The following is a 24,981-nucleotide window of genomic DNA, read 5'->3' as shown; positions in this document are numbered from 1 at the left end:
AGAGATTGAATTTCACCATGTTGGCCAGCCTGGTCTTGAACTCCTGATCTCAAGAGATCTATCTGTCTCGGCCTCACAAAGTGCCAGTATTACAGGCATGAGCCACCATGCCCTGCATAGTACAATACATTTGCTACTTGGAAAATCACATCACTCTTCCTAATGTCTGGGTTATGGGCTTTGCAATACTGCTGGGAAGCCATGGTGCACTATCTTCCTACATGCAGGTCACTGCAAGCCCTAATAATTTTTCACTTTTATCACTTTAGGGTATTTCCATGGACAGTCTGACCATTGGACTATTGCTACGGCACAGTGCAATACACAGTGTGATCTGTGGGCCAGTGCTGGTCTCTGAAGTTCATTACAGGTCTTCAATGAGGTAACTATAGAAATTTGAGCCAGATGCAGTGGTTCACACCTGTAGTACAGCACTTCGAGAGGTTGAAGTAGAGTTCTTGAGCCCAGACACTTGAGAGCAGCCTGGGCAATATAGAAAACTCCCATCTCTTCAAAAAATACACACAAAAAAGCCGGGCATGGTGGTGCATGCCTGTAGTCCCAGCTATTCGGGAGGCTGAGGTGGGAGGATTGCTTGAGCCCAGGAGTTCTGGGCTATAGTGCTCTATGCCAATCTGGTGTCTGCACTAATTTCGGCATCAATACTGTGATGTCCCAGGAGTAGAGGACAACAAAGTTGCCTAAGGAGGGGTGAACTGGCCCAGGTCAGAAATGGAGCAGGTCAAAACTCCCATGCTGATCAGTAGTGGAATCGTGCCTGTGAATTGTCACTGCCCTCCAGCCTGAGCAACATAGCAATACCACATTCTAATAAATATAAGAATAAATAAAAATAAAATAAAATAAAAAGCCAGGCATGGTGTTATGTGCCTATTGTCCCAGCAGCATCAGGGAGGGGCCAAGGCAAGAGGAGGGCCAGGTCAGAACCAGAGCCAGCACAGGCCAAAGTCAGGACCAGAGCTGGGCAGGGACAGGGTAGGGAAGACCAGGGAAAGGTCAGGACAAAGACAGGACTAGGTTACATAAAGCCAAGGGAGAGCCAGGGAAGGGTAGGGCCATGGCGTTGCCAAGGCAGAACCAGGGCAGGGTAGGATCAAATCCATGGATTGGACAGGGTATGATCATCACCAGACCATAGTCAGGTCAGGTCCAGGGCCATGCTGGCCCAAGAGAGGTCAGTGCCAAGCAAGCACAGTGTGGGGGCCAGTGCCAAGGCACAGCTGGTGGGGGCCAGGGAGGGGCCAAGGCCACCATAGGGCCAGACCAAGGCTGGGACAGGGATAGAGCCAGACAAAGGGCAGGACCAGGGAGGTTCCAAGGTAAGGGTAGGGCCAAGACAGAACCAGGACAAGACAAAGGAAGGGTCAGGGCAGGATACGAACACAGGGTTCAGTGTCACTCAATGCTGGAACTACCTGACCCTGCCTTGGCACTTGCTCTACCCTCTCTATAACCTGGTTTTGGTCCTGCCCATCCCTTTCCCTGCCCTGTCCCTGGTTCTGCCGTATTCCTGGGCCTGGCCCTACCCTTGACCAAGCTGTGACCCGTCATGGTCCTGCCCTTCCATGATCTGGTCTTTCCCTCACGCTGCATTGGTCTTGCACTGGTACTGGCTTGCACTGGCTTGGCCTTGGCCCTGGCCCTGCTTTCTCCTCAAACTTGCCCTGGCCTTCCCTGAGCTGACCTCAGGACTACTCTGTCCATGACCTGATCCTGGTCATGCCTTCCTCTGCCCTGTCCCTGTCTTCCTGTGCCCAGTGCTTGCCCTAACCCTGTTCCTAGTCCTCCTGCTATGGCTCTCCCATGCTTTTGGCAATGCCCTGTGCAGGAGCTGTCCATGCAGGATGACATGCCAAGTGGTGAGCACTAAGGGCTGACAAGAGCCTCCAGGGTGGGCTGGGCACCTGTAATCTCAGCACTTTGGGAGGCCAAGCCAGGAGGATCACTAGAAGTCAGGAGTTCGAAACCAGCCTCACCAACATAGTGAAACTCCATCTCTACTAAAAATACAAAAATTAGCAGGGTATGGTGGTGGGCACCTGTAGTCCCAGCTACTTGAGAGGTTGAGACAGGAGAATTGCTTGAAGCAGTGAGGCAGAGGTTGCAGCGAGGTGATATTGTGCCACTGCACTCCAGTCTGGGGGACAGAGTGAGACTCTATCTCAAAGAATAAAAAGAACTTAGGGTACAGTGATGTGGTGGCTATCAGCAGGCCATGGGGATCCCAAAAACAGAGATCAGGAGGGTGAGGGGATTGGAGAGGGTTTTCTGGAAGGAAGGCCCTCTTTGGGTCTCAGGGTAAGATGGGACTTTGAGAGGCAGAGAGGAGGGTGGATTGTGTTTTGGGGGGTGAATGACAGGGGTTGGGGGTCCCTAGATGCCAGAGGTGTGTTTCCAGAGCTCTTAGAGGAACAGAATGGTCAGATAATTTTGGAAAGGGGAACGAGCAGAAGTTGCAGCAGGAAAGTGTGGTGAGTGTGACCCCGATGGACACCTTGCTGGGGGAGTTGGGTTTCTGGCCCTGCACTGGGTGCTTTTTGCAGGTGACTTTCACATGTATTTCAGGAGGTCCTGCTGAGGCCAGGTGGTGTTCTAGGAACTAGGGTTACAGCAGAGTGCAGACAGAGGAGGCATCTCATATAGTCTTTGTACCTGGTAGGTAGGTGCTAGAGGTCACCTTATAGAGTGGGAAACTGAGGCTCAGTGTGAGTATAATGTATTTAGAAACTGACACTCAGTGTGAGTGATGTATGAATACTCTGTATCCTGAGGATAGCAGGTGGCCCTGGCCCCAGCCCTCAGGGATGGACCTGCCAGCCCCTTTCCAGTCATTGGCACCCAACCAGGTATCCGCCTGGAGAACCAGCTTGACACTTACTCATGCCACTAGTCACATGGGGCTGGGAACCTGTCCAGGCTCCCAGGAGTCTCCAAGGGTTCACCAGAGCTCATTGAGTGCTCCTCCTTTGCTGCAGTTGGCTTTTCTCAAACACTCCCTCGCATAGTCCCTGAAGCCTGGCTTGGGTCAACACCAGCAGTTCCAAGGTGAATCAGAGCATTAGCTCAGGTCTGCTGGAGGAGGCAGAAATGTTAGCAGGCCCCTTCATCTGGAGGCAGATGTCCCAGGGCATGTGGAGGGGTGGCAGATAGTCTGCAGAGAGGCGGGTGACTGGGGACAGTGCCCAGGAGTCAGACTTCAGGGTCCCAAGCAGCATGTGGGCCGTGGGAAAGCACCATCTTTTCAAGTCCCTGTACCCCCCTGACTAGCCATGGGAATCTGAACCTTCACTTCCTTACTGCTAAGATGGACAAGCACACCTACCTCGCCAGGTGATCTGAATAAAGGAAAAGATGGGCAGCATTAGGTGAGCTGGGAGGACTGTTTTCCCCCAATTACCCCCTCCCCTTTTTTTGAGACAGTGTTTCACTCTTGTCACCCAGGCTGGAGTGCACTGGTGTGATCTCGGCTCACTGTAACCTCTGCCTCCCAGGTTCAAGCAATTCTCCTGCCTCAGCCTCCCTAGTAGCTGAGATTATAGGCATGTGTCACAGCATCTGACTAATTTTTGTATGTTAGTAGAGAGGGGTTTCACCTTGTTGGCGAGGCTGGTCTTCAATTTCTGACCTCAGGTGATCAGCCCTCCCCAGCCTCCCAAAGTGCTGGGATTACAGGCGTGAGCCACCACACCTAGTTGAGATTATGCTTTTTTGAAGATGGATCAGTCATTAAGTTGTAAGAGCCCTACTGCACCCTGGAACTGTAGCACTCCGCACAGCTGTGGGGTGAGAGGACAGCCACTCCTGAGCTGGTTTTGTTCTGGGTCAAAAGAGATGACATAGTGGTTCATATCTATAATGCCAGCATTTGGGGAGGCCAAGATGGGAGAATTACTTGAGCTGAGGAGTTTGAAACCATCCTGGGCAATACAGCAAGAGTCCATCCTGCAAAGACATTTTTAAAATTAGCCATACATGGTGGGCACAAATGCCTGTACTTCCAGCTACTCGGGAGGCTGAGACAGGAGGATCCCTTGAGATTAGGAGTTGGAGACTGCAGTAAGCCATGATTCCAGCTTGGGCAACAGAGTGAGATCTTGTCTCTAAAAAAGAAAAAGAAGCTAGGTGTGGTGGCTCACACCTGTAGTCCCAGCACTTTGAGAGGCCTAGGTAGGCACATCACCTGAAGTTGGGAGTTCAAGACCAACATGGAGAAACTCCGTCGTCTCTACTAAAAATACAAAATTAGCTGGGTGTGACGGTGCATGCCTGTAATCCCAGCTACTTGGGAGGCTGAGGCAGGAGAATCACTTGAACCTGGGAGATGGAGGTTGCAGTGAGCTGAGATCACGCCACTGCACTCCAGCCTGGGCAACAAGAGCAAAACTCCAACTCAAAAAAAAAAAAAGAGTGATAAGCCTAGAATGTCTTTAATGTTTTCCCAACTGGGGACATCACATCTGCCATCAGTGCTTCAGTTTCCCAACTAGTACCTAGATGCCTTGTCTGCTCTGACATTCTGAGTGGTGGGTAGGCATCTGTCCAGAGAGGAAGGCAGATTTGGACTTGGACCAAGCCACAGAGGGCAGTGGGTGAATTTCAGGCCTCAGGTCAAGGGAGCTGTGGACCAGGGATTTCTGAGGGCCAGGGTTGCTAGAAGGTACCAGACTTAACTGGAGGGGATCTGATGGGAGTCTGGGTCCCCTAACTTGCACCAGAAGGAACTCCAGCCCTGCCTGCAAGGGGCTGAGGCAGTCCATGCTCTGGAGGCTGACCACCATTGGTAGCTGTGCACTGCCCAGCCAGGCCACACCCCTGCCTGCAGCAACACTGAGTTAAATTAGGGAGACTCAGCCGGGCGCAGTGGCTCACACCTATAATCCTGACACTTTGGGAGGCCAACGTGGGTGGATCACTTGAGGTCAGGAGTTTGAGACTAGCCTGGGCAAACATGGTGAAAGCCTCTCCAGTAAAAATACAAAAATTAGGTGTGGTGGGGCAAGCCTGTAATCCCAGATACTCTGGAGGCTGAGGAAGAAGAATTGCTGGAACCTGGGAGGCAGATGTTGAAGTGAGCTGAAATAGCACCACTACACTCCAGCCTGGGCAACAGAGCACAACTCTGTCTCAAAAAAAAAAAAAAAAAAAAAAAAGGAAACCCAGGACAACAAAATGGGGCTGTTCAGGTTATGCTGGAAAAAAGTGGTGACTAAAGCAGAAGAGACCCTCTACCCAGGTGGCTGCTGTAATATTCCATCTGCAGAACATTCTAGTAGGTCATTAAAACCTAAAGGGGGCTGGGCATGGTGGCTCATGCCTGTAATCCCAGCACTTTGGGAGGCTGATAAAGGCAGATTCCTTGAAGACAGGAGTTGGAGATCAGCCTGGGCACTATAGTGAGACCCCATCTCTAAAAAATTTTTTTTAATTAGCTGGGCATGGTGGTTGGTAGTGGTACACGCCTGTAGTCCCAGCTACTCAGGAGGCTGAAGTGGGAGAGTCACCTGAGCCCAGGAGTTTGAGGCTGCAGTGAGCTATGATCACATCACCTCACTTCAGCCTGGGCAACAGAGTGAGATCCTGACTCTAAAACACACACACACACACACACACACACACACACACATCCCTAAAGAGAAATGCAAATATATGCCCTTGGTAGACATTTGGAAAATATGGAAATCTAACAACCCAGATGCCTATTCATTTTTATGATTATACATTTCTTCCAGATTTCCCCCCAAGCTTTTACATCTAATAGTCCTTTCTATAAATTTACACACTTAACCTTAAAATATAAACAGTGCCCATGTCTTTAAAAAACTCTGTTCCCTCATTAGTCTGTATCATGTTTATGTAACTCCCCTGTCCCCCAATGATGGACATTTGAGCAGCCCTTCACACTGTGGACACCTAACACTAGGGTCACTCTTTTATTTTGAGATGGAGTCTCGCTTTGTCTCCCAGGCTGGAGTGCAGTCATATGATCTCAGCTCACCACAACCTCTGCCTCCTGGGTTCAATCGACTCCTGCCTCAGCCTTTCAGGTGGCCAGAGTTACAGACACCTGCCACCATGCCAAGCTAATTTTTGTATTTTTATTAGCGATGGGGTTTCGCCATGTTGGCAAGGCTGGTCTTGAACTACAGACCTCAGGTGATCCACTCTTCTCGGCTTCCCAAAGTGCTGGGATTACAGGCATCAGCCACCACGCCTGACCATGTCACACTTATGATTTGTTGGGTGCAAAGCCCACTCATATTATCCATGTCATCTCCCCCAGTAGCAAGCCTTATTGGAGGGGACTGAGGCTCAAAGAGATTAAGCAGTTTTCTCAAGGTCACACAGCATAGTGTGGCAGAGATTTGAACCTAAGTCTTTACCATTTTATTATACTTCAGAACCCAGGGCAGACTCTACCACTAGCCTAGGGCTTGGTGTAAATCTCTGAAGCAGGTTGTGGCCATGTCTTCTTTCCCCACCATCCCTCTTGTCTGGTCCACCCTGGGTGGCTCTGTGCTGTCCCCTCCTGGATACCAGCAGCTATTACACTGGTCCTGTCTGTGTAAACCTTCAGGCTTATAGTTAATCCTTTGGGTTCATTTATTTATACAACAAAAAATGGAGGTCCAGGTGCAGTGGCTCACACCTGTAATCCCAGTACTTTTGGAGGCCAAGGTGGGTGGATCACCTGAGGTCAGGAGATCGAGACCATCCTGGCCAACATGATGAAACCCTGTCTCTACTAAAAATACAAAAAGTAGCTGGGCATGGTGTAGTGAGCCTGTAATGCCAGCTACTAGGGAGGTTGAGACAGGAGAATTGCTTGAACCCAGAAGGTGGAGATGTCAGTGAACTGAGATCACACCACTGCACTCCAGCCTGGTGACAGAGGGAGAATCCATCTCAAAAAAAAAAGAAAATATTAGCTTGGCATGGTGGTGGATACTTGGAATCGCAGCTACTCGGGAGGCTGAGGCAGGAGAATCACTTGAACTCGGGAGGTGGAGGTTGCAGTGAGCCAAGATTGTGCCACTGCACCCCAACCTGGGTGACAGAGCAAGACTCTCTGTCTCAGAAAAAAGGTGGCTAGGCATGGTGGTTTACTCCTGTAATCCCAATATTTTGGGAGGCTGAGGTGAGTGGATCCCCTGAGGTCAGGAGTTCCAGACTAGCCTGACCAACATGGAGAAACCCCATGTCTTTTAAAAAATACAAAATTAGCCAGGCATGGAGGTGCATGCCTGTAACGCCAGCTACTCGGGAGACTGAGGCAGGAGATTCACTTGAACTCAGGAGTCTATGGTTGTGGTGAGTTGAGATCCTGCCATTGCACTCTACCCTGGACAACAAGTGGAAAACTCTCTCAAAAAAAGGAGAGGGGTGGAAAGCCGGCAGCTGAAGCCCAGGGAGAAACTTTTACTAAAGGAGGTGAAGGGTTGCACCAGCCTCTGTAGGAGGTCAGCCCTAAAGCCTGAGACCAGACAAAGGGGCTAAGCAGCAGGTTACAATGGGAGGGTCAAAGTTGTTTGGCGGGGAAGTGTTGGAGGCCAGAGTGGAATAGTGGGCTGAGAAGAGAATGAGAGAGCCAAGAATCTGCCAAGGACAGATCACCCTTTAGAGGTCAGGAGAGAATGAGCAAGTGTGGAGGATGAAATGGAAGCAGAGAGGACTTTATTTTTTGAGTGGGGGGTACAGTCTTGCTCTGTCACCCAGGCTGGAGTACACTGGCACAGTCTCAGTTCACTGCAATCTCCACCTCCCAGGTTCAAGTGATTCTCCTGCCTCAACCTCCCAAATAGCTGGGATTACAGGCACCTGCCACTACTCTCAGCTATTTTTTGTAGTTTTTAGTAAAGACAGGGTTTCACCATGTTGGCCCTCAGATGATCTGCCCACTTCTTCCTGTCTTAGACTCCCAAAGTGCTGGGATTACAGATGTGAACCACTATACCCAGCCAAGAGAGGGTTTTAGAGATAGGAGCAGCAACAACATGATCTTCAGCAGATTCAGTAGAGAGGGAGGTGAGTGATGGGAGAGGAAGGAGGGTAGGGGAATAATGAGAAAAGTGGCACTCTGCTTAGAAAGGGAATGGAGCCATGTGCAGTGGCTCATGCCTGTAATCTAGCATTTTGGGATGTCAAGGCAGGAAGGTCACTTGAGCTCAGGAGTTTGAGATCAGCCTGGGCCACATGGTGAGACCCCATCTCTATTTTTTAAAAAAAGAAGAAACAGTATGGGCCAGGTGCAGTGGCTCATGCCTGTAATCCCAGCACATTTGGAGGGCAAGGTGGGCAAATCATTAGGCCAGTCCCTGCAGAGATGAGGAGCTGGAATGTCCCCTTCTCCCATGCTGCATGTCCACGTGTGCCTGATCCTGTGGTGCAGACTTTTCCTCCTTCCTTCCTTCCTTCCTTCCTTCCTTCCTTCCTTCCTTCCTTCCTTCCTTCCTTCCTTCCTTCCTTCCTTCCTCTTCTTCTTCTTCTTCTTCTTCTTCTTCTTCTTCTTCTTCTTCTTCTTCTTCTTCTTCTTCTTCCTCTCTCTCTCTCTCTCTCTCTCTCTCTCTCTCTCTCTCTCTCTCTCTTTCTTTCTTTCTTTCTTTCTTTCTTTCTTTCTTTCTGATGGAATCTCACTCTTTTGCCAGGCTAGAGTGCAGTGGGTGGCAGGATCTTGGCTCACTGCAACCTCCGCCTCCTGAGTTCAAGTGATTCTCCTGCCTAAGCCTCCCGAATAGCTGGGACTACAGTCACATGCTACCATGTCCAGCTAATTTTTGTATTTTTAGTAGAGATGGGGTTTCACCATGTTCGCCAGGCTGGTCTCAATCTCTTGATCTCGTGCTCTGCCTACCTTGGCCTCCCAAAGTGCTAGGATTACAGATAGGAACCACTGCACTCAGTAGGTCTGATCTTTTTAATTATTCTCTGACCCTGTGGTATAGCTATCCTTGCCAGCTTGAGGGGATTCTGGGAAGGCAGCGGCCCACCTCTCCTTCCCCAGGTCAGCGGCTTCAGACCCCAGGTACGGAGCAGAGCTGCTAACTTCCTGTGTGACTCCAACAAGTCAGGCTTGCTTACCTTGGCTTCAGTTTCCCTATTTGTAAAATTGGGTGTATGACCAGGTGAGAAAGAAGAATGGGCTGTCATGGGTGGGAGGTGGTGGGGCAGAGATGCCTGCCAGCCTGGAGTGTGGAGGGCCTGCAAGGCCTGGCTTTGCAGCATGGACTGGACCCTTCAGGCCTGGCCCTGGCAAGCTCTTCTGCTGATGTCCCTATGGCTGAGGAGCCTGTACAGTCCCACTGGCCAGGGCCAAGCTCTTGGCGGGCTCCAGCTTTATCTAGGACATTCCCACATCATCTTCTCTCTAAGCTTTCAATTTTTGTCTCAATTTAAGGAAATACATCAAATTACATGCTGCTAGCTGGGTGCAGTGGCTCACACCTATAATCCTAGCACTTTGGAAGGCCAAGGCAGGAGGGTCGCTTGCATCCAGGAGTTTGAAACCATCCTGAGGAACATAATGCGATCTCGTCTCTACAAAAAATAAAAAAAATTGCTGGACATGGTAGCGTGTGCCGGTAGTCCCAGCTACTTGGGAGGCTGAGGTGGGAAGATCACTTGAGCCTGGTAGTTGGAGGCTACAGTAGGCTACGATTTTGCAACTGTACTCCATCCTGGGCAATGGAGTGAGACTCTGTCTCAAAAGAAAAAAAATGTGTTGCTGAAGAAGATCATTCCACTTAACACTCATCTCTCACCCCCCATAATTGTTTGAGGCCCATTTTGAGAAGCTCAGCTGTGGGTGAAAGGTCTGCTAGGCAGAGGGCTGTGATCCCATTTTCAGGGGGTACAAGTGGAGAAAGGCCAGAATCATCAAATGCAGTGACACCACTTGTCATTGTTCTCTTTGATCTCCTGCTAAGCCTGTCTTTTCTATGGGGCGTCCTATCACGCAGTGGGTGCTGTGGTGAGATGGGCTTCCTGGAGAAGATGACCTGAGCCAGGCCTGGATGGTAGTTTAGGGTTGACCTCTGCAGAGTGCACTGGGGGGACATGGGGAGGGACTGAACAGTGGCAGGCACAGGAATAGGTCTCTTTTAGCCTTCTCAAGAACCAGTACCATCACTTTTGAGCTGTGTGATCTTAGAAAAGTTAACCCACAATCTCTGATCGTGGATAAGTTAACTTGCTGTCTCTGATCTTGGATGAGTTAACTTGCTACCTGTGATACTGGATAAGTTAACTTACTATCTCTGATCTAGATAAGTCAACTTACTGTCTCTGATCTTGGATAAGTTAATGGTGTCTTTGGGCCTCCATTTTTTTTTTCCTTTCTTTCACTCAGGCTGGAGTGCAGTGGTGAAATCTCAGCTCACTAAACCTTCTGCCTCCCAGGTTCAAGTGATTCTTCTGTCTCAGCCTCCCAAGTAGCTGGGATTACAGGCACCTGCCGCCACACCCAGCTAATTTTTTGTATTTTTAGTAGAGACGTGGTTTCATAGTATTGGCCAGGCTGGTCTTGAACTCCTGGCCTCAAGTGATCCACCTACCTCGGCCTCCCAAAGTGCTGAGATTACAGGCATGAGCCACCTCGCCTGGCTAGGTTTAGTAATTCTCAGCATGCCATTTTCCCTGCCTCCTTTCTCTCTCCTGCCCTCTCTCTCTCTCTGTCTCTCTCTCCCCCCTCCCCACTATCTCTCTCTCTCCCCCCATCTCTCTCTCTCCCCCCGTCCCATCTCTCTCTCTCTCCCCACCATCTCTCTCTCTTTCATTCTCTGTCTCTCTCTCTGTCTCTGTCTCTTTGTCTCTCTCTCTCACACACACACATGCACACATAATTTCTTTTTCTCCATTTGAAGTAAGTTGCAAACACCTTGACTATTTATTCATGCCTAAATATTTCAATGCACCTCTCCTAAGAAAAACATTATATATATTACATATTCACAATAGTATATTCATACTTATAAAACTTAATTCCCTCTTATCTAATGTATGGTCTTTATTCAAATTCCTAAAAATGTCTTCTATGCCTGTTCTCCTCTATGATAGTATCATTTTTCACTGGTTGATGCCTTTCAAAAAAATTTTTTAAGACAGAGTCTCGCTTTTGCCCAGGCTGGAGTGCAGTGGCAAGTCATAGCTTACTGCAGCCTGGACCTTCTAGCCTCAAGCCGTCCTACCACCTCAGCCTCCTGAGTGGCTGGGACTACAAGCACATGTGCTACCATGCCCAGCTAATTTTTTATTTTTGTTGAGTTAGAATCTGAATCTGTTGCTAAGGTTGAAGTACAGTGGCATGATCAAAGCTCACTGCAGCCTCCAATTCCTGGGCTCAAGCAATCCTCTTGCGTCAGCCTCCAAAGTAGCTGGGATGACAGCTGGATGCCACTGCACCAGTTATTCTTCAGTTTTTCTGTAGACAGTCTCTCTGTTTTGCCCAAGGCTATTTTCCAACTCCCACCCTCAAGTGATCCTTCTCCCTTGACCTCCCAAAGTGCTAAGATTACAGGCGTGAGACACCATGCTAGGCTCACGACTTAATTTTTTTTTTTGAGGCACAGTGACATAATCTTAGCTCACTGCAACCTCCACCTCCCGGTTCAAGCGATTCTCCCGCCTCAGCCTCCTGAGTAGCTGAGACAACAGGCATGTGCCATCATGCCTGGTTGATTTTTGTATTTTTAGTAGAGATGGGGTTTCACCATGTTGGACAGGATAGTCTTGATCTCCTGATATCATGATCTGCCGGCCTCTGCCTCCCAAAGTTCTGGGATTACAGGCATGAGCCACCATGCCTGAGGAGGTGGGAAAGTCAGATCTGTGACTTTCTGAGGCAAGAGGTCATGGGAAATACCCACACCTCCATTTAAGGTGAAGTCCCTCTCCCCATCCCCTGGGTCCTACACTTTGGGTCCCTTCCTCAATTACAGAGGTGGCATGGCAAGCTGATTTGTAGCTGCTGGCATGTGCACTCTATCACCTTTCCAGGCCCCGTTTGGCCATGCCTCTTGTCCACAGGGTCTGACCTAGTAGGTACTCAGGAAATGGAATCCATCCTGGTGAGACTGGGTAAGTATGGAAAAGGCCAGTCCCCACTTCCTCAGGCAGGGCAGGACCCGCATCCTTGCAGACAGAGAGGACAATGGGTCATCTGGGCACCCTCATTATCTCCACCAGCTACAGGACTATGCTGTCAGCTTTAGCCACCCTCCCCTGGTGTTCCTAGGCCCTTGCCATGCTTTCAACTTGAATTTTGGAGTCAATTCCTTTGTATCTCTTGTCTGAGCAGGAATCACTGTCCAGGGAGTGGATCAACTACATGTAGGAGGTTTATTTTAATTTTTTGGTTTGTTTGTTTTTTTTTTTTGTTTTGTGTGTATTTTTTTTTCCTGAGATGGAGTTTCACTCTTGTCACCCAGGCAGGAATGCAATGGCCCATCTCAGCTAACTGCAACATCCACCTCCTGGATTCAGCTGATTCTCTTGCCTCAGCTTCCAGGCCTCCAGAGTAGTTGGGATTACAGGCACTGCCCACCATACCCAGCTAAATTTTTTTTTGTAAAGACACAGTTTCAACATGTTAGTCAGGCTGGTTTTGAACCCCTGACCTCAAGTGATCTGCCTGCTTTGGCCTCCCAAAGTGCTAGAATTACAGGCATAAGCCACAGTATCTGGCTGTTTTTTGTTTTTTGAGACAGAGTCTTGCTCTTTCACCCAGGCTGGAGTGAAGTGGCATGATCTCAACTTACTGAAACTTCTTCCTCCTGAGTTTAAGTGATTCTCCTGCCTCATCCTCCTGAGTAACTTGGATTACAGACACCTGCCACCATGCCTGGCTAATTATGATATTTTTAGTAGAGACAGGTTTTTGCTATGTTGGCCAGGCTGCTCTTGAACTCTTGACCTCAAGTGATCTGCCTACCTCAGCCTCCCAAAGTGCTGAGATTACGGGCATGAGTCACCATGCCCAGCCTATTTTAATGATTTTTTTAGAGATGGGGTCTCACTCTGTTGCTCAGGCTGGAGTGCAGCAATGCAATCATGGGGCTCTCACCACTTGCACAACACCTGGGTCCCACATGGGGAATATGGGGTGGGGTTTCTCTGGTCAACAGATGAGGGCCAGAGCCCACCCAGTGGAAAGGTGGCTCTTAACCCTTGAGAACCACTTCAGCCCTGGCCTGGGACTTAAAGTTTCCTTGAACAGTGGGAAGCCATTGCTTCTTCTTCTTCTTCTTCTTCTTCTTCTTTTTTTTGAGATGAAATCTTTCTCTTTCCTTCAGGCTAGAGTGCAGTGGTATGATTTCTACTCACTGCAGCCTCTACCTCCTGGATTCAAGTGATTCTCCCACCTCAGCTTCCTGAGTAGCTGGAATTATAGGCACATGCCAACACACTCAGCTAATTATTTTATTTTTACTAGAGACATGGTTTCACCATGTTGGTCTGGCTGGTCTTGAACTCCCAACTTCAGGTGATCCAGCGGCCTCAACCTCCTGAAGTGCTGGGATGACAGGCATAACCCATTACACCCAGCCTGGAAACATTGCTTCAGAGGGCATAATTTCCTGGGGACTGTCTGGAGGGCTGGAGTAGTAGGGGGAGACAGCCCACCATGCCTGCCTCAGTTTCCATGGTGAGAACTCATTTCTACAAAAAATGCAGAAATTGCCCAGTGGAATGGCAGGTGTCTGTGGTTTCAGCTACTCAGGAGGCTGAGGTAGGAGGATTGCTGGAGCCCCAGAAGTCAAGGCTGCAGTGAGCCATGATCTGGCCAATGCACTCTAGCCTGGGTGACAGACCAAGACCCTGTCTCAAAAAGTAAATAAATATGGGTTGAATGTGGTCACTCACACCTATAATCCTAGCATGTTGGGAAGCCGAGGTGGGCAGATCACTTGAAGTCAGAAGTTCAAGACTAGCCTGGCCCACATGGTGAATTCCCATCTCTACCAAAAAATACAAATCAGCCACTTCCAAACCCTAGACTCTGTGCTCCTGTGGCCACCCAGGCGCCAGTCTGAGGCCAACCCTAACAGCCACCTCCTTCCCTCTTCTTCTTCTCTGCAGGCTCCACCCTGTACAAGCAGTCATCAGGACCCTCCTTCTCCCTGGCCACAGCTGCTGCCCCTGAGAAGCCAGGCCCCAAGTCAGCAGAATTGGGCGATGACTTCCTGGGGGACTTTATGGTGGGCAACCAGTCTGGTGTGAAGCCAGATATGGTGCAGTACCTGGGTGAGATGCAGTTGGCACCAGGCCAGTGGGCCTGTGTTGTGCTGGATGACCCAGTGGGCAAGAATGATGGTGTGGTGAGCAGTGTGCACTACTTCAAGTGCCCAGCCCTCCAGAGCATCTTCATGTGGCCCTTCCAGCTGCCCTGGCAGCCCATGGCTGAGGACTTGGGTAGTGATGCCCACTCTGTGGAGTTGCTGACTACCCAGAACCTGTCACTGCATTTGGGCATGGCCATGCCCCTGCTAAGCAGCCACATCATCCTGCTGTGGGAGAGCATCCTCAACAACTCCATGAAGGTGGTCAATGAGTGGGGCTCCCACCTCTAGGACAGTGGCTCTGTGAAGCTGGGCAATAAGGACCTGTGCCTGGGGGACTTCGTGCTGGTGAGTGTGGGCAGTACTGGGCTCTGGACCCAGACTCCCTTCCTTCCCCTGCTCCATCCCACATGTCCAAGCTGGACCCCTGGGGCTGGCAGAAATGGGACTCGAAGGGGGCTTGGACAGTGTCCAGCCTGGGACACCTGTTCCTTATCAGGACCATACAGAGTGACAAAACAGACAGGTAATGTGGGCTCTGGAGACTGTTGTTGTGTGACCCTGGGCAAGTGTCTTAAACCTTCTGGGCCTCACTCTTTGTATTGGTAAAATAGAATTTTCTTTTTTGGAGATGGAGTTTTGCTTTTGTCACCCAGGCTGGAGTGCAGTGGCATGATTTCAGCTCATTGCAACCTTCACCTCCCGGGTTCAAGTGATTCTCATGCCTCAGCCTCCCAAGTAGCTGGGATTACAGGCTCCCAACATCATGCCTGGCTAATTTTTGTATTTTTAGTAGAGACAGGGTTTCACCGTGTTGACCAACTCCTGACCTCAGGTGATCTACCTGCCTCAGCCTCCCAAAGTGCTGGGATTACAGGTGTGAGTCACTGTGCCAGACCAAAATGGGAATTTTAATCATACCTTACTCATAGTTAGAAATGTGTTAAAATATATCAGTTGTCTAGACAGTGCCTAATACTAAATACCCCATACATTTTGGCTATTACTGATATTATTTATTGATACATCCCATCCACATGCATGTGCCAGGCATGTACTGGAAAAGTCTGGGAACTGGGGTTCTCAGGGCCCTTGGTCCTGGCTGGGCACAGTGCTTCATGCTTACAATCCCAGCACTTTGGAAGGCTGAGATAGAAGGATCCCTTGAGCCCAGGAGTTCAGGATCAGCCTGGACAACATTGTGAGACCCCATCACTACAAAAAATACAAAAAAATGTAATAACTGGGCATGGTGGCACACACTTGTAATCCCAGCTACTCAGGAGGCTGAGGTGGGAGGATGGCTTGAGCCTGGGAGGCAGAGATTGAAGTGAGCCAAGATTGTGCCACTGCACTCCATCCTGGGTGTCAAAGCCAGACCCTGTTTCAATAATAATAAGGCTGGGTGAGGTGGCTCACATCTGTAATACCAGCCCTTTGGGTGTCAAAGCCAGACCCTGTTTCAATAATAATAAGGCTGGGTGAGGTGGCTCACATCTGTAATACCAGCACTTTGGGAGGCCAGGGTGGGCAGATCACCTGATGTCAAGAGTTTGAGACCAGCTTGACCAACATGGTGAAACCATGTCTTTACTAAAAATACAAAAATTAGCCAGGTGTGGTGATGCATGCCTGTAATCGCATCTACTCTGGAGGCTGAGGCAGGAGAATAACTTGAACCCGGGATGTGGAGGTTGCAGTGATCTCAGATTATGTCACTGCACTCCAGCCTGGGTAACAGAGACTCCATCTCAAAAATAATAGGCCGGGCGTCATGGCTCACGCCTGTAATCCCAGCACTTTGGGAGGCTGAGGTGGGCGGATCATGAGGTCAAGAGATCAAGACCATCCTGGCCAACATGGTGAAACTCGATCTCTACTAAAAATACAAAAAAAATTATCTGGGCATGGTGGTGTGAGCCTGTGGTCCCAACTACTCAGGAGGCTGAGGCAGGAGAATTGCTTGAAGCTGGGAGGAGGAGGTTGCAGTGAGCTGTGATTGTGCCACTGCACAGCCCAGCACCTGGTGACAGAGCAAGACTCTGTCTAAAAAAAAAAATACAGTGTCTCAGGTCCTGCTGCCCAGGGAGAATTCACTTGTCATGGGGTGGGGCCCAGGAGCCTGGGAGTTGAATAGCAGGTGTTGGCAGCAGCTGTGCTACCTGCTGTCCTTGCTTCACAGGTGGGTGGAGTAAAATCAGGAGCTGGATGGTACAGGTGTGACACCAACTCTTTGGCAGCTCATGGACTGGAACCTGGGATCTTTCCAGTGAATTTCCCTCCACCCATCCCAGCTCTGCCTTTTGAGGGCTTCAAGTCTCTTGCATTATTATTATTATTTTAATAATTTCAACTTGTAGGCCAGGCATGGGGGCTCACGGCTGTAATCCCAGCACTTTTGGAGGTGGAGGCAGGGGGATCATTTGAGGTTGGGAGCTCAAGACCAGCCTGGTCAACATGGGGAAACCCTTTCTCTACTAAAAATATAAACATTAGCCAGGCATGGTGGTGGACACCTGTAGTTACAGCTACTCAGGAGGCTGAGGCAGGAGCCTCACTTGAACTCCAGAGGCAGAAGCTGCAGTGAGCTGTGATTGCACCACTGCACTCCCATCTGGGTGACAGTGAGACTGTCTCAAAAAACAATAATAATAATTTTAACTTGTATTTTAAATTCTGGAGGCACAGGGTTGTTACAAAGGTATATTGCATGATGCTGAGGTTTGGGGTACAATTGATCTTGTCATCCAGGTAGTGAGCATAGCACTCAATAAGTAGTTTTTGAGTCCCTCCTTTTCCCCTCTCTCCCTGCTTTTGGAGGCCTCAGTGTCAGTCATTCCTGTCTTTATGTCCATGAGTACCCAACATTTAGCTCCCTCTTACAAGCAAGAACATTCAGTATTTGTTTTTCTGTTTTTGTGTTAATTTGCTTAGGATAATGAGTTCCAGCTCTAACTAAGTTGCTACAAAGGACATGCTCTTGTTCTTTTTTTATGACTGCATAGTATTCCACGGTGTACATGCACCACATTTCCTTCATCCATTCTACCGCTGATGGACATGTTGATTGATTCCATGTTTTTACTCTTGTGAATCCTGCTACAGTGACCTCATACGTTTCTCACCTTATGAAGGGAAGTTGACTTTTTCAACCCAAAGGATGTATATTTGGGACATTTCTCTTCCTTGTGAGTGTCTGTGTTTTTGGCTGCTGAGAGAAGCATCTGGGCTCCTGTTCCCGTTGCTCCCTGTATTTCAAAATTACCAACCATCCTAGGTGGCCTGGGACTGAGGGGTTTCCCAGGAGATGAAACTTTCTGTGCTAAGCCTAGGAAGGTCCAGTTTGGCCTTCCAAACTGGTCCAGTGTATCAGCAATACATATGAGCAGCTGGTCTGTCCCCTGCATTGCTGTGCATGTGGGAAGTTCAGTCCTCCTGCCACGTGGTGACAGCAAGGATGTGTCTGGAGACAGACAGCCTTCTTCCCCACTGCACACTGGCTGGGCCTGGGACAAGTGCATTTCTTGTTTCTAAAATCGATGATGCTGGAGGAAGGACTGTAGCTCATGCTGGCCAGTGCCACCATCAGAAGGTTTACTTTTTTTTATTGGGATGGAGTCTCACTCGTTGCCCAGGCTGGAGTCCAATGGCACAATCTCAGCTCACTGCAATCCTGCCTGCCAGGTTCAAGCAGTTCTCCTGCCTTGGCCTCCTAAGTAGTTGGGACTACAGGTACATGCCACCATGTCTGGCTAATTTTTTGTATTTTCAGTAGAGACCTGGTTTCTCATAGCGGCCAGGCTGGTCTCGAACTCCTGACCTCGTGATCCCCCAGTGTTGGCCTCCCAAAGTGCTAGGACTACAGATGTGAGCCACTGCACCCCACTTACTTTTAAAAAATTTTTAATGGTATGTCACTCTGTTGCCCAGATGGGAAAACTCTGCCTCCTGGGTTCCAGGGATTCCTCTGCCTCAGCCTCCCAAGTAACTGGAACTACAGGTGTGTACCACCATATCTGGCTAAATTTTTTATTTTTAGTAGTGTCTGGGTTTCACCATGTTGTCCAGGCCAGTCTCGAACTCCTGAGCTCAAGTGATCTGCCTGCTTCACCCTCTGAAAGTGCTGGGATTACAGACGTGAGCCACTGCACCCAGCCCTGGTATTAGAATTTTATTTTTTATTTAAGAGAAAGTGTCTTGCTCTGTTGCCCAGGCTGGAGTACAATGGTGCCATCATAGCTCACTACAGCCTCAAGCTCCTTGGCTCAAGCAATCCTCCTACCTTGGCCTCCCAAAGTACCAGGACTGTAAGCACAAGCCACCGCATCCAGCCACTGCCTTCATTTTCTGCTTAGAACCATTCTCACTTTACAAATTGAAAATCTAAGGGTTTCATGACTCAACCAATGTGGTCCTAGCACACCTGTGCCTGGGTCTTATCTTCCCCCTCTCCTTGCTGCATCCTTGCTGCCTCTCCCTCCATATGAGGCTCTGGACATTTGCAATGAGCAGCCATCTCTCTCTATACTCCCCAAGTGTGTCCACCTGGGCTGTGGCTTGGTACAGAGGGTCCTACAAGCCCAGATGACCAGAACAAGAAGCTGGGGATGCCCTGCAGCCCAGCCCAGCCCCCGCTTCTCTCTCTCTCTCTGTCCCTCTTTGCTGGAGTCCCTGGTTCCTTCCTAAATGGATTAGAGCCCTTGCTGGAAAGAGCAGACCGCTTTCTGGGGCGGCAAGAAGGCCAGGACTGGATTGCAGTCTGGTGCGTCCTGCTTTGCCCTGATTGAATTTGGGGCTCAGTAGCTGAGAGACTGGCAGCCCTAAGACCTTTCTGGGAAGGGCTCTAGGGACTGGCTTGCAGGGGGTGGCAGGGGAGGGCGATGCCCTCCAGCCCCCAGGCCAGCAGACCTCTCAGCTGGATCTTCTATGAAGTCTGGTCGCATGCAGGACCCTCCGATGGGCTTCATGCCATGAAATGTCCCCAGCCGTGGCCACTGGCCACCTCTTAATTCATCTGTGGGTCCCATCCATGGTCTCTGCATCCCTTAATACAGCAGATTTCAAGCTTCTATAAAATTGCAACCTGAGAGAGGAAATGTCTTTCTATAAACATTTAGCAGCAAACTCAATATACATTTTGTCCAAACATCCACCAGCCAGTTTGTTTGAATCAATATTTATCCATAGCCAAAAAGCAGAGGAGACCCAGAACTGAGGTCAGAGCCAAATTCTGATGTGTCTCTAATTTCTCAGGATGTTTCTGTCCCTGGGATTGGTCACCTTTGGCCTTGTGAATGTGGTGCACTCTGACACCTGTTCGATGTCATTAGCCAATGATCAAAAGATCATGACCTACTGAAAGGCCTGTCTATGGCTGGGACCATACACCTTGGGCCTCATGCACATCGGGCACTGATCCAGGCCCTGGGGTGCAAACAGTAGCAGGCGGACCTTGTTTCTGCCCTCAAAGAGCTTACAGTTGGCAGGGGCAGCCATGGTGGCAGAAGACATCCCAGGCCTGGTGCCATTTGTGGCACCAGCACCACGGTCCTCCTGCTTGGGCCTGCCCCACCCTGTTGGTGCAGAAACTCCTTGTGTGCAGGTGGAAGACAGTAACCAGGTTTACAGGCTCTTTTGGGTCCTCAGCTCTGCTCTCTGTTGGGTGCAGAAACTCTTTGTGTGAAGGTGGGAATCAGAGACCAGGTTTACAGGCTCTTTTGGGTCCTCAGCTCTGCTCTCTGTTGGGTGCAGAAACTCCTTGTGTGCAGGTGGGAGACAGTAACCAGGTTTACAGGCTCTTTTGGGTCCTCAGCTCTGCTCTCTGTTGGGTGCAGAAACTCCTTGTGTGCAGGTGGGAGACAGTAACCAGGTTTACAGGCTCTTTTGGGTCCTCAGCTCTGCTCTTTGTTGGGTGCAGAAACTCTTTGTGTGAAGGTTGGAATCAGCACCAGGTTTACAGGCTCTTTTGGGTCCTCAGCTCTGCTCTGTGTTATTAGCACCCAGCAGAGGCCACACAGAGCATATTGGGACTGAGTCCAGAGAGGGAAAGTGAGCCATCCAGCCTCTGGTCTCTGCCTTCTTTGCTTGGATTGATGTAGGGATAGCGGCCAGGAGGGCAGGTGCTGACACAGAGGCAGCCTGTGGGTGGTCCCAAGGTCGAGAAGCAGAGGGGCAGTGTAGTACCAGAGGCTGAGGGAGGCTGATCTTTGAATCTTATGGGTCCTCAGCTAAGCACTGTCATACCCAGCAAGCCTGTGCCATGCCATGGGGAGCCACAATTGGGGACTTAGACTTGAGTAGGATGATGCAGCTCTGTTCTCCAGCAACTCCATTGCAATGGGACAGAGCCATGCCCTGGAGAGCCCCCAACCTGAGACAAAGCAGCCTCTGCCCTGCTGTATCTTTCTATATCCCTGAGGCCAAGTCTCATGGCAAGGAGGAAAACTGAGGCTGGGAGGCCTTGGAGCCGATGGCATTGGCTTCAGGAGCATGTGATTTGATGCAAAAATGTGATGGCCAAGCTCAGAGGCATGTGAAAAGAAGGGGAAGACATCCCAATCTCCTGACCCAGCTGGGCCTCAGGTTGGGGGCACAGGAGGTGGACCAGCAGGTTGGACAATTAAAAACTTTTATGGGGCAGGGCGCAGTAGTTCATGCCTGTAATTTCAACACTTTGGGAGGCCAAGGCAGGTGGATCATATGAAATCAGGAGTTCAAGACCAGCTTGGTCAACATGGTGAAACCCTGTCTTTACTAAAAATACAAAAATTAGCTGGACAAGTGGTGGCAGCCGCCACGTGAGCCCCACCCCCAGTTACCAGGAAGGCTGAGGCAGGAGAATTGCTTGAACCCAGGCAGGGGAGTTTGCAGTGAGCCAATATTATGCCACTGCACTCCAGCCTGGGCAACAGAGTAAGACTCTGTCTCAAAATAAAATTAAATTAAAAATTAAGAAAATAGACTGGGTGTGGTGGCTGACACCTGTAATCCCAGCACTTTGGGAGGCTAAAGTTGGCAGATCGCCTGAGGTCAGGAGTTCAAGACCAGCCTGGCCAACATGGCAAAATCTTATCTGTATTATAAATACGAAAATTAGCTGGGTGTGGTGGCATGCACCTGTAATCTCAGCTACTTCGGTTGCTGAGGCAGGAGAATAGCTTGAACCTGGGAGGCAGAGGTTGCGGTGAGCCAAGATTGCACCATGGCATTTCAGCCTAGGTGACTGAGGATCACACCACAGCATTTCAGCCTAGTTGACAGAGAAAAACTCCATCTCCAAAGAAAAAAGCTTCATGGAAAACCAGATGACACCAGGGCCAGGAAGAGTGCCTGAGGCAGGAAGAATGGAACCAACACAGATTAGGGAACTGTGAACACTGGGGCATCTGAGAGTGGCACAGCTTAGAGGACCTGGAACATGGAGTGTGAGGGGGAATTGGAGTGAGGGACAAAAGACCAGAAAACTAGAATACCAGGCTGAGGAGTTAAGAACTAATTTGGGCAGTAGAGAGCCATGGAGGGTATATGAAGAGGAAGGGCTGTGGCCAGACCTGCATACATGGGGAGAGATGGTGGTTGGGCCCTGCCCAACAGACTGGTCCTGGTACTGGGCTTGGCTTGGAGGTGCAGACTTGGGAGGTGGCACAGGGTGTGAATTATTCTGCCACCTGTTCCCAGGCCTTTGCAGGCTCTAATCCTATCACACATAAAGCCCTTGTGCCCAGGGAAGTTTGGCCTTGGATACAGAGGCAGGTCTGTGAGTGTGGGGCCAGGTGGGTTGGGGTGGGTGGCCAACACATGAGCCATGCCCCCTGCCTCATACCCACTACCACTGCCTCCTCCCTCCCCACAGGTGACTATGGTCTTGCTGGGCAAGTGCTGTGACATCCCCGCCAGCAGCTGTGGACTTAACCGCTGGAACTCTGCTTTCTCCCTCAAAGACGAGATCATCACCAGTCTCATGTCTGCCTTAGACTCCATGGTGAGTGTCCCTGCCCTCCCAGGAGGATGGGACATGGTTAGCACCCCCACCCTGCCTTGTAGCTCAGTCCTACCTCAGCCACTTGGAGCTTTCACTGACCTGAGCCTCAGTTTCCCTGACTGCAGCTAGGGCCACAATGCCTGGGTCAAGGGTGGGAGACTTAAATGAGATTCAGTACATAAAAATCTAGCCCTGGCAGACTGAGTCCGGTGATTCATGCCTGTAATCCCAGCACTTTGGGAGGCTGAGATGGGCAGATCACGAGGTCGGGACTTGGAGACGAACCAGCCTGACCAACATGGACAAACCCTGTCTCTACTGAAAATACAAAATTAGCCAGGTGTGTTGGCACATGCCTGTAATCCCAGCTACTTGGGAGGCTGAGACAGGAGAATCACTTGAACCTGAAGGGCAGAGGTTGCAGTGAGCCAAGACTGCATCATTGCACTCCATCCTGGGCAACAGATTGAGACTGTCTCAATTTAAAAAATTTTTAATAAAAATGAAATAAAATACCTGTCTAACATTCGTTAGCTGCGCCCCTGCATTTTAGGATTATGAAGCACAGAGAGGGTAGTACCTTGCCTGAAGCATGACCAGTTTTTAAAGTTAATTCCTGGGTAAAAAGTCTCCCTGAAAAACAAAGGGTCTTCTTCAAGCTCTTCCTGGTGTAGGTGGCTCAAGGGCTGCTTAGCTGGTGTTTGGGGCAGAGATGGGAGACACCCCTGGGAAAGTGGCTGGGTGCCACACTCTCTCCATGACCCCTACCCTATGCAGAACTACCTTCATGAGGAGGGGCCCTAGGAGCTCAGCTGTGTCTGGAAGCACTGATAGCTTGGCAGTGGTGGAGGTGTGGATTACATGGGCAGTGTTAGCCAATGCCGTAGCTACTAGTAACATGTGGCTATTTGCATTTCCTTTTTCATACAGAGATTTTTGCTCTGTTGCCAGGCTAGAGTGCAGCGGCAGGATCTTGGCTCACTGCAACTCCACCTCCCAGGTTCAGTGATTCTCCTGCCTCAGCCTCCAGAGTAGCTGGGACTACAGGCATGTGCCACCACAACTGGCTAATTTTTTTCTATTTTTAGTAGAGACGATGTTCCACCATGTTGGAGAGGCAGGTTTCAAACTCCCTACCTCAGGAGATGAACCTGCCTTGGCCTCCCAAAGTGTTGTTGGGATTACAGGCTTTAGCCACTGTGCCAAGCCAATGCATTTAAATTCTGATTAGTTAAAACAAAGTAAGCAATTTAGGTGTTCAGTTGTATCAGTCTCATTTTATGTGCTCAGTAGTCAGAAGTGGCTGGTTCCTATGGATTGGACAGTGCAGAAGTAGAATATGTTCAGGGTCATAGAAAGTTACACTGGGTTGGCCAGGCACAGTGGTTCATGCCTATAATCACAGCACTCTGGGAGGCTGAGTGGGGAGGTTCACTTGAGGCCAGGAGTTTAAGACCAGCCTTGCCAACATGGTAAAACCCTATCTCTACTGAAAATACAAAAATTAGCCAGGTATGGTGGTGCATGCCTGTGGTCACAGCTATTTGAGAGGCTGAGGCAGGAGAGAATCACCTGAGCTGAGATCACACTACTGCACTCTAGCCTGGGTGAGAGAGGAAAACTTTGTCTCAAAATAAAGTTCTCCTAGGTAACAGTGGTATAGCAGGTGTTTCAGAGCCTGCTTGGAGGAGCAGATGACCCTGTAGTTATCCTGGCAGTGTGAACAAAACAGGCTCCCTCTGTCCCTGGGCCTTTTAAGTATTTCCTGAGGGACTTCTCATGGGTGACAGTGACATTTGTTCAGCAGTGACTTATGTCCAGCCTCCTCCAAATTCCAGAGTTCCTTTGGTGGCCTGTAGGGAGGGTGGGCTGAAGGAATGTGCATTCATCACCCGCCCCCAATCTCAGGCCCCCTTCCCTACAGGCCTGGGTGCATTAGGTAGATGAGTTTTCTGCCGTGGTCTTGGTGTCCTCAGTTGAGCAGTGACTGTGGGATGAAGTAGCTCTTTCAGTTATGATGGATGAGAAACAGCTGAATTCTTTTTCTGAGACAGAGTTTCACTCTCGTTGTCTAGGCTGGAGTGCAATAGTGGGATCCTGGCTCACCACAACCTCCGCCTCACGGGTTCAAGCAGTTCTTCTGCCTCAGCCTCCTGAGTAGCTGGGATTACAGGCATGCACTACCGTGCCTGGCTAATTTTGTATTTTTAGTAGAGATGGGGTTTCTCCATGTTGGCCAGGCTAGTCTGGAACTCCTGACCTCAGGTGATCCATTCACTTCCCAAAGTGCTGGGATTATAGGCATGAGCCACCACACATGGCCACTATTTTCATTTTTTTATTTTTTAGACATGCGGTCTTGCTATCTTGCCCAGGCTGGTCTCAAACTCCTTGGCTCACACAATCTTCCCGCCTCAGCCTCCCAAAGTGTTGGGATTCAGTTTTGCAAGATGCTGATAGCTTTCAGACAAGGTTTGAACCAAATTGGCCCTGGAGTCCCAGGTGGCCTCTGGGATATGTTTCTCTAAGGCCAGGTTTGTTTTCAGTCAGCCTGAGTGTGCAGACACTTGTCTCCTGGGCACTAAACTTGACACTCTGGGTTCCAGTCAGGCAGTGGGATGCAGGGGGAGGAACCCAGTTCATGTGTCAGGCTTGGGGGAAGTGTTCTAAACATTCACAGAAATGACCAAGCCCAGCACTCACCTGGGT

General features: G+C 49.8%; 1 protein-coding gene across 9 annotated transcripts in view; it reads left to right on the top strand.

Annotated features, from left to right (window-relative positions):
* Nucleotides 1-24,981, top strand: part of LOC108587756 (CAP-Gly domain-containing linker protein 2) — an 81,523-nt gene that overhangs the window by 44,389 nt on the left and 12,153 nt on the right. For 3 of the 9 annotated variants that reach the window (XR_013526299.1, XR_013526291.1, XR_013526302.1), the window contains exons 4-5: nucleotides 14,092-14,639; nucleotides 22,144-22,272. Coding sequence is in view for 1 of the 9 variants with exons in the window: in XM_078348603.1 (XP_078204729.1) it covers nucleotides 14,092-14,582 (491 nt within the window). In the remaining 8 variants the exon portion in view is untranslated. Of the gene's footprint in view, nucleotides 1-269; nucleotides 383-14,091; nucleotides 22,786-24,981 lie in introns of those variants that run through there. The other 6 variants (XR_013526285.1, XR_013526286.1, XR_004733316.3 and 3 more) reach the window with 4 other exon arrangements.

Source organism: Callithrix jacchus, chromosome 1, assembly GCF_049354715.1.
Source record: "Callithrix jacchus isolate 240 chromosome 1, calJac240_pri, whole genome shotgun sequence".
NCBI lineage: Eukaryota > Metazoa > Chordata > Mammalia > Primates > Cebidae > Callithrix > Callithrix jacchus.
The sequence above is the reverse complement of the archived record's forward strand: the minus strand, read 5'-3'. Positions and strand labels throughout refer to the sequence as shown.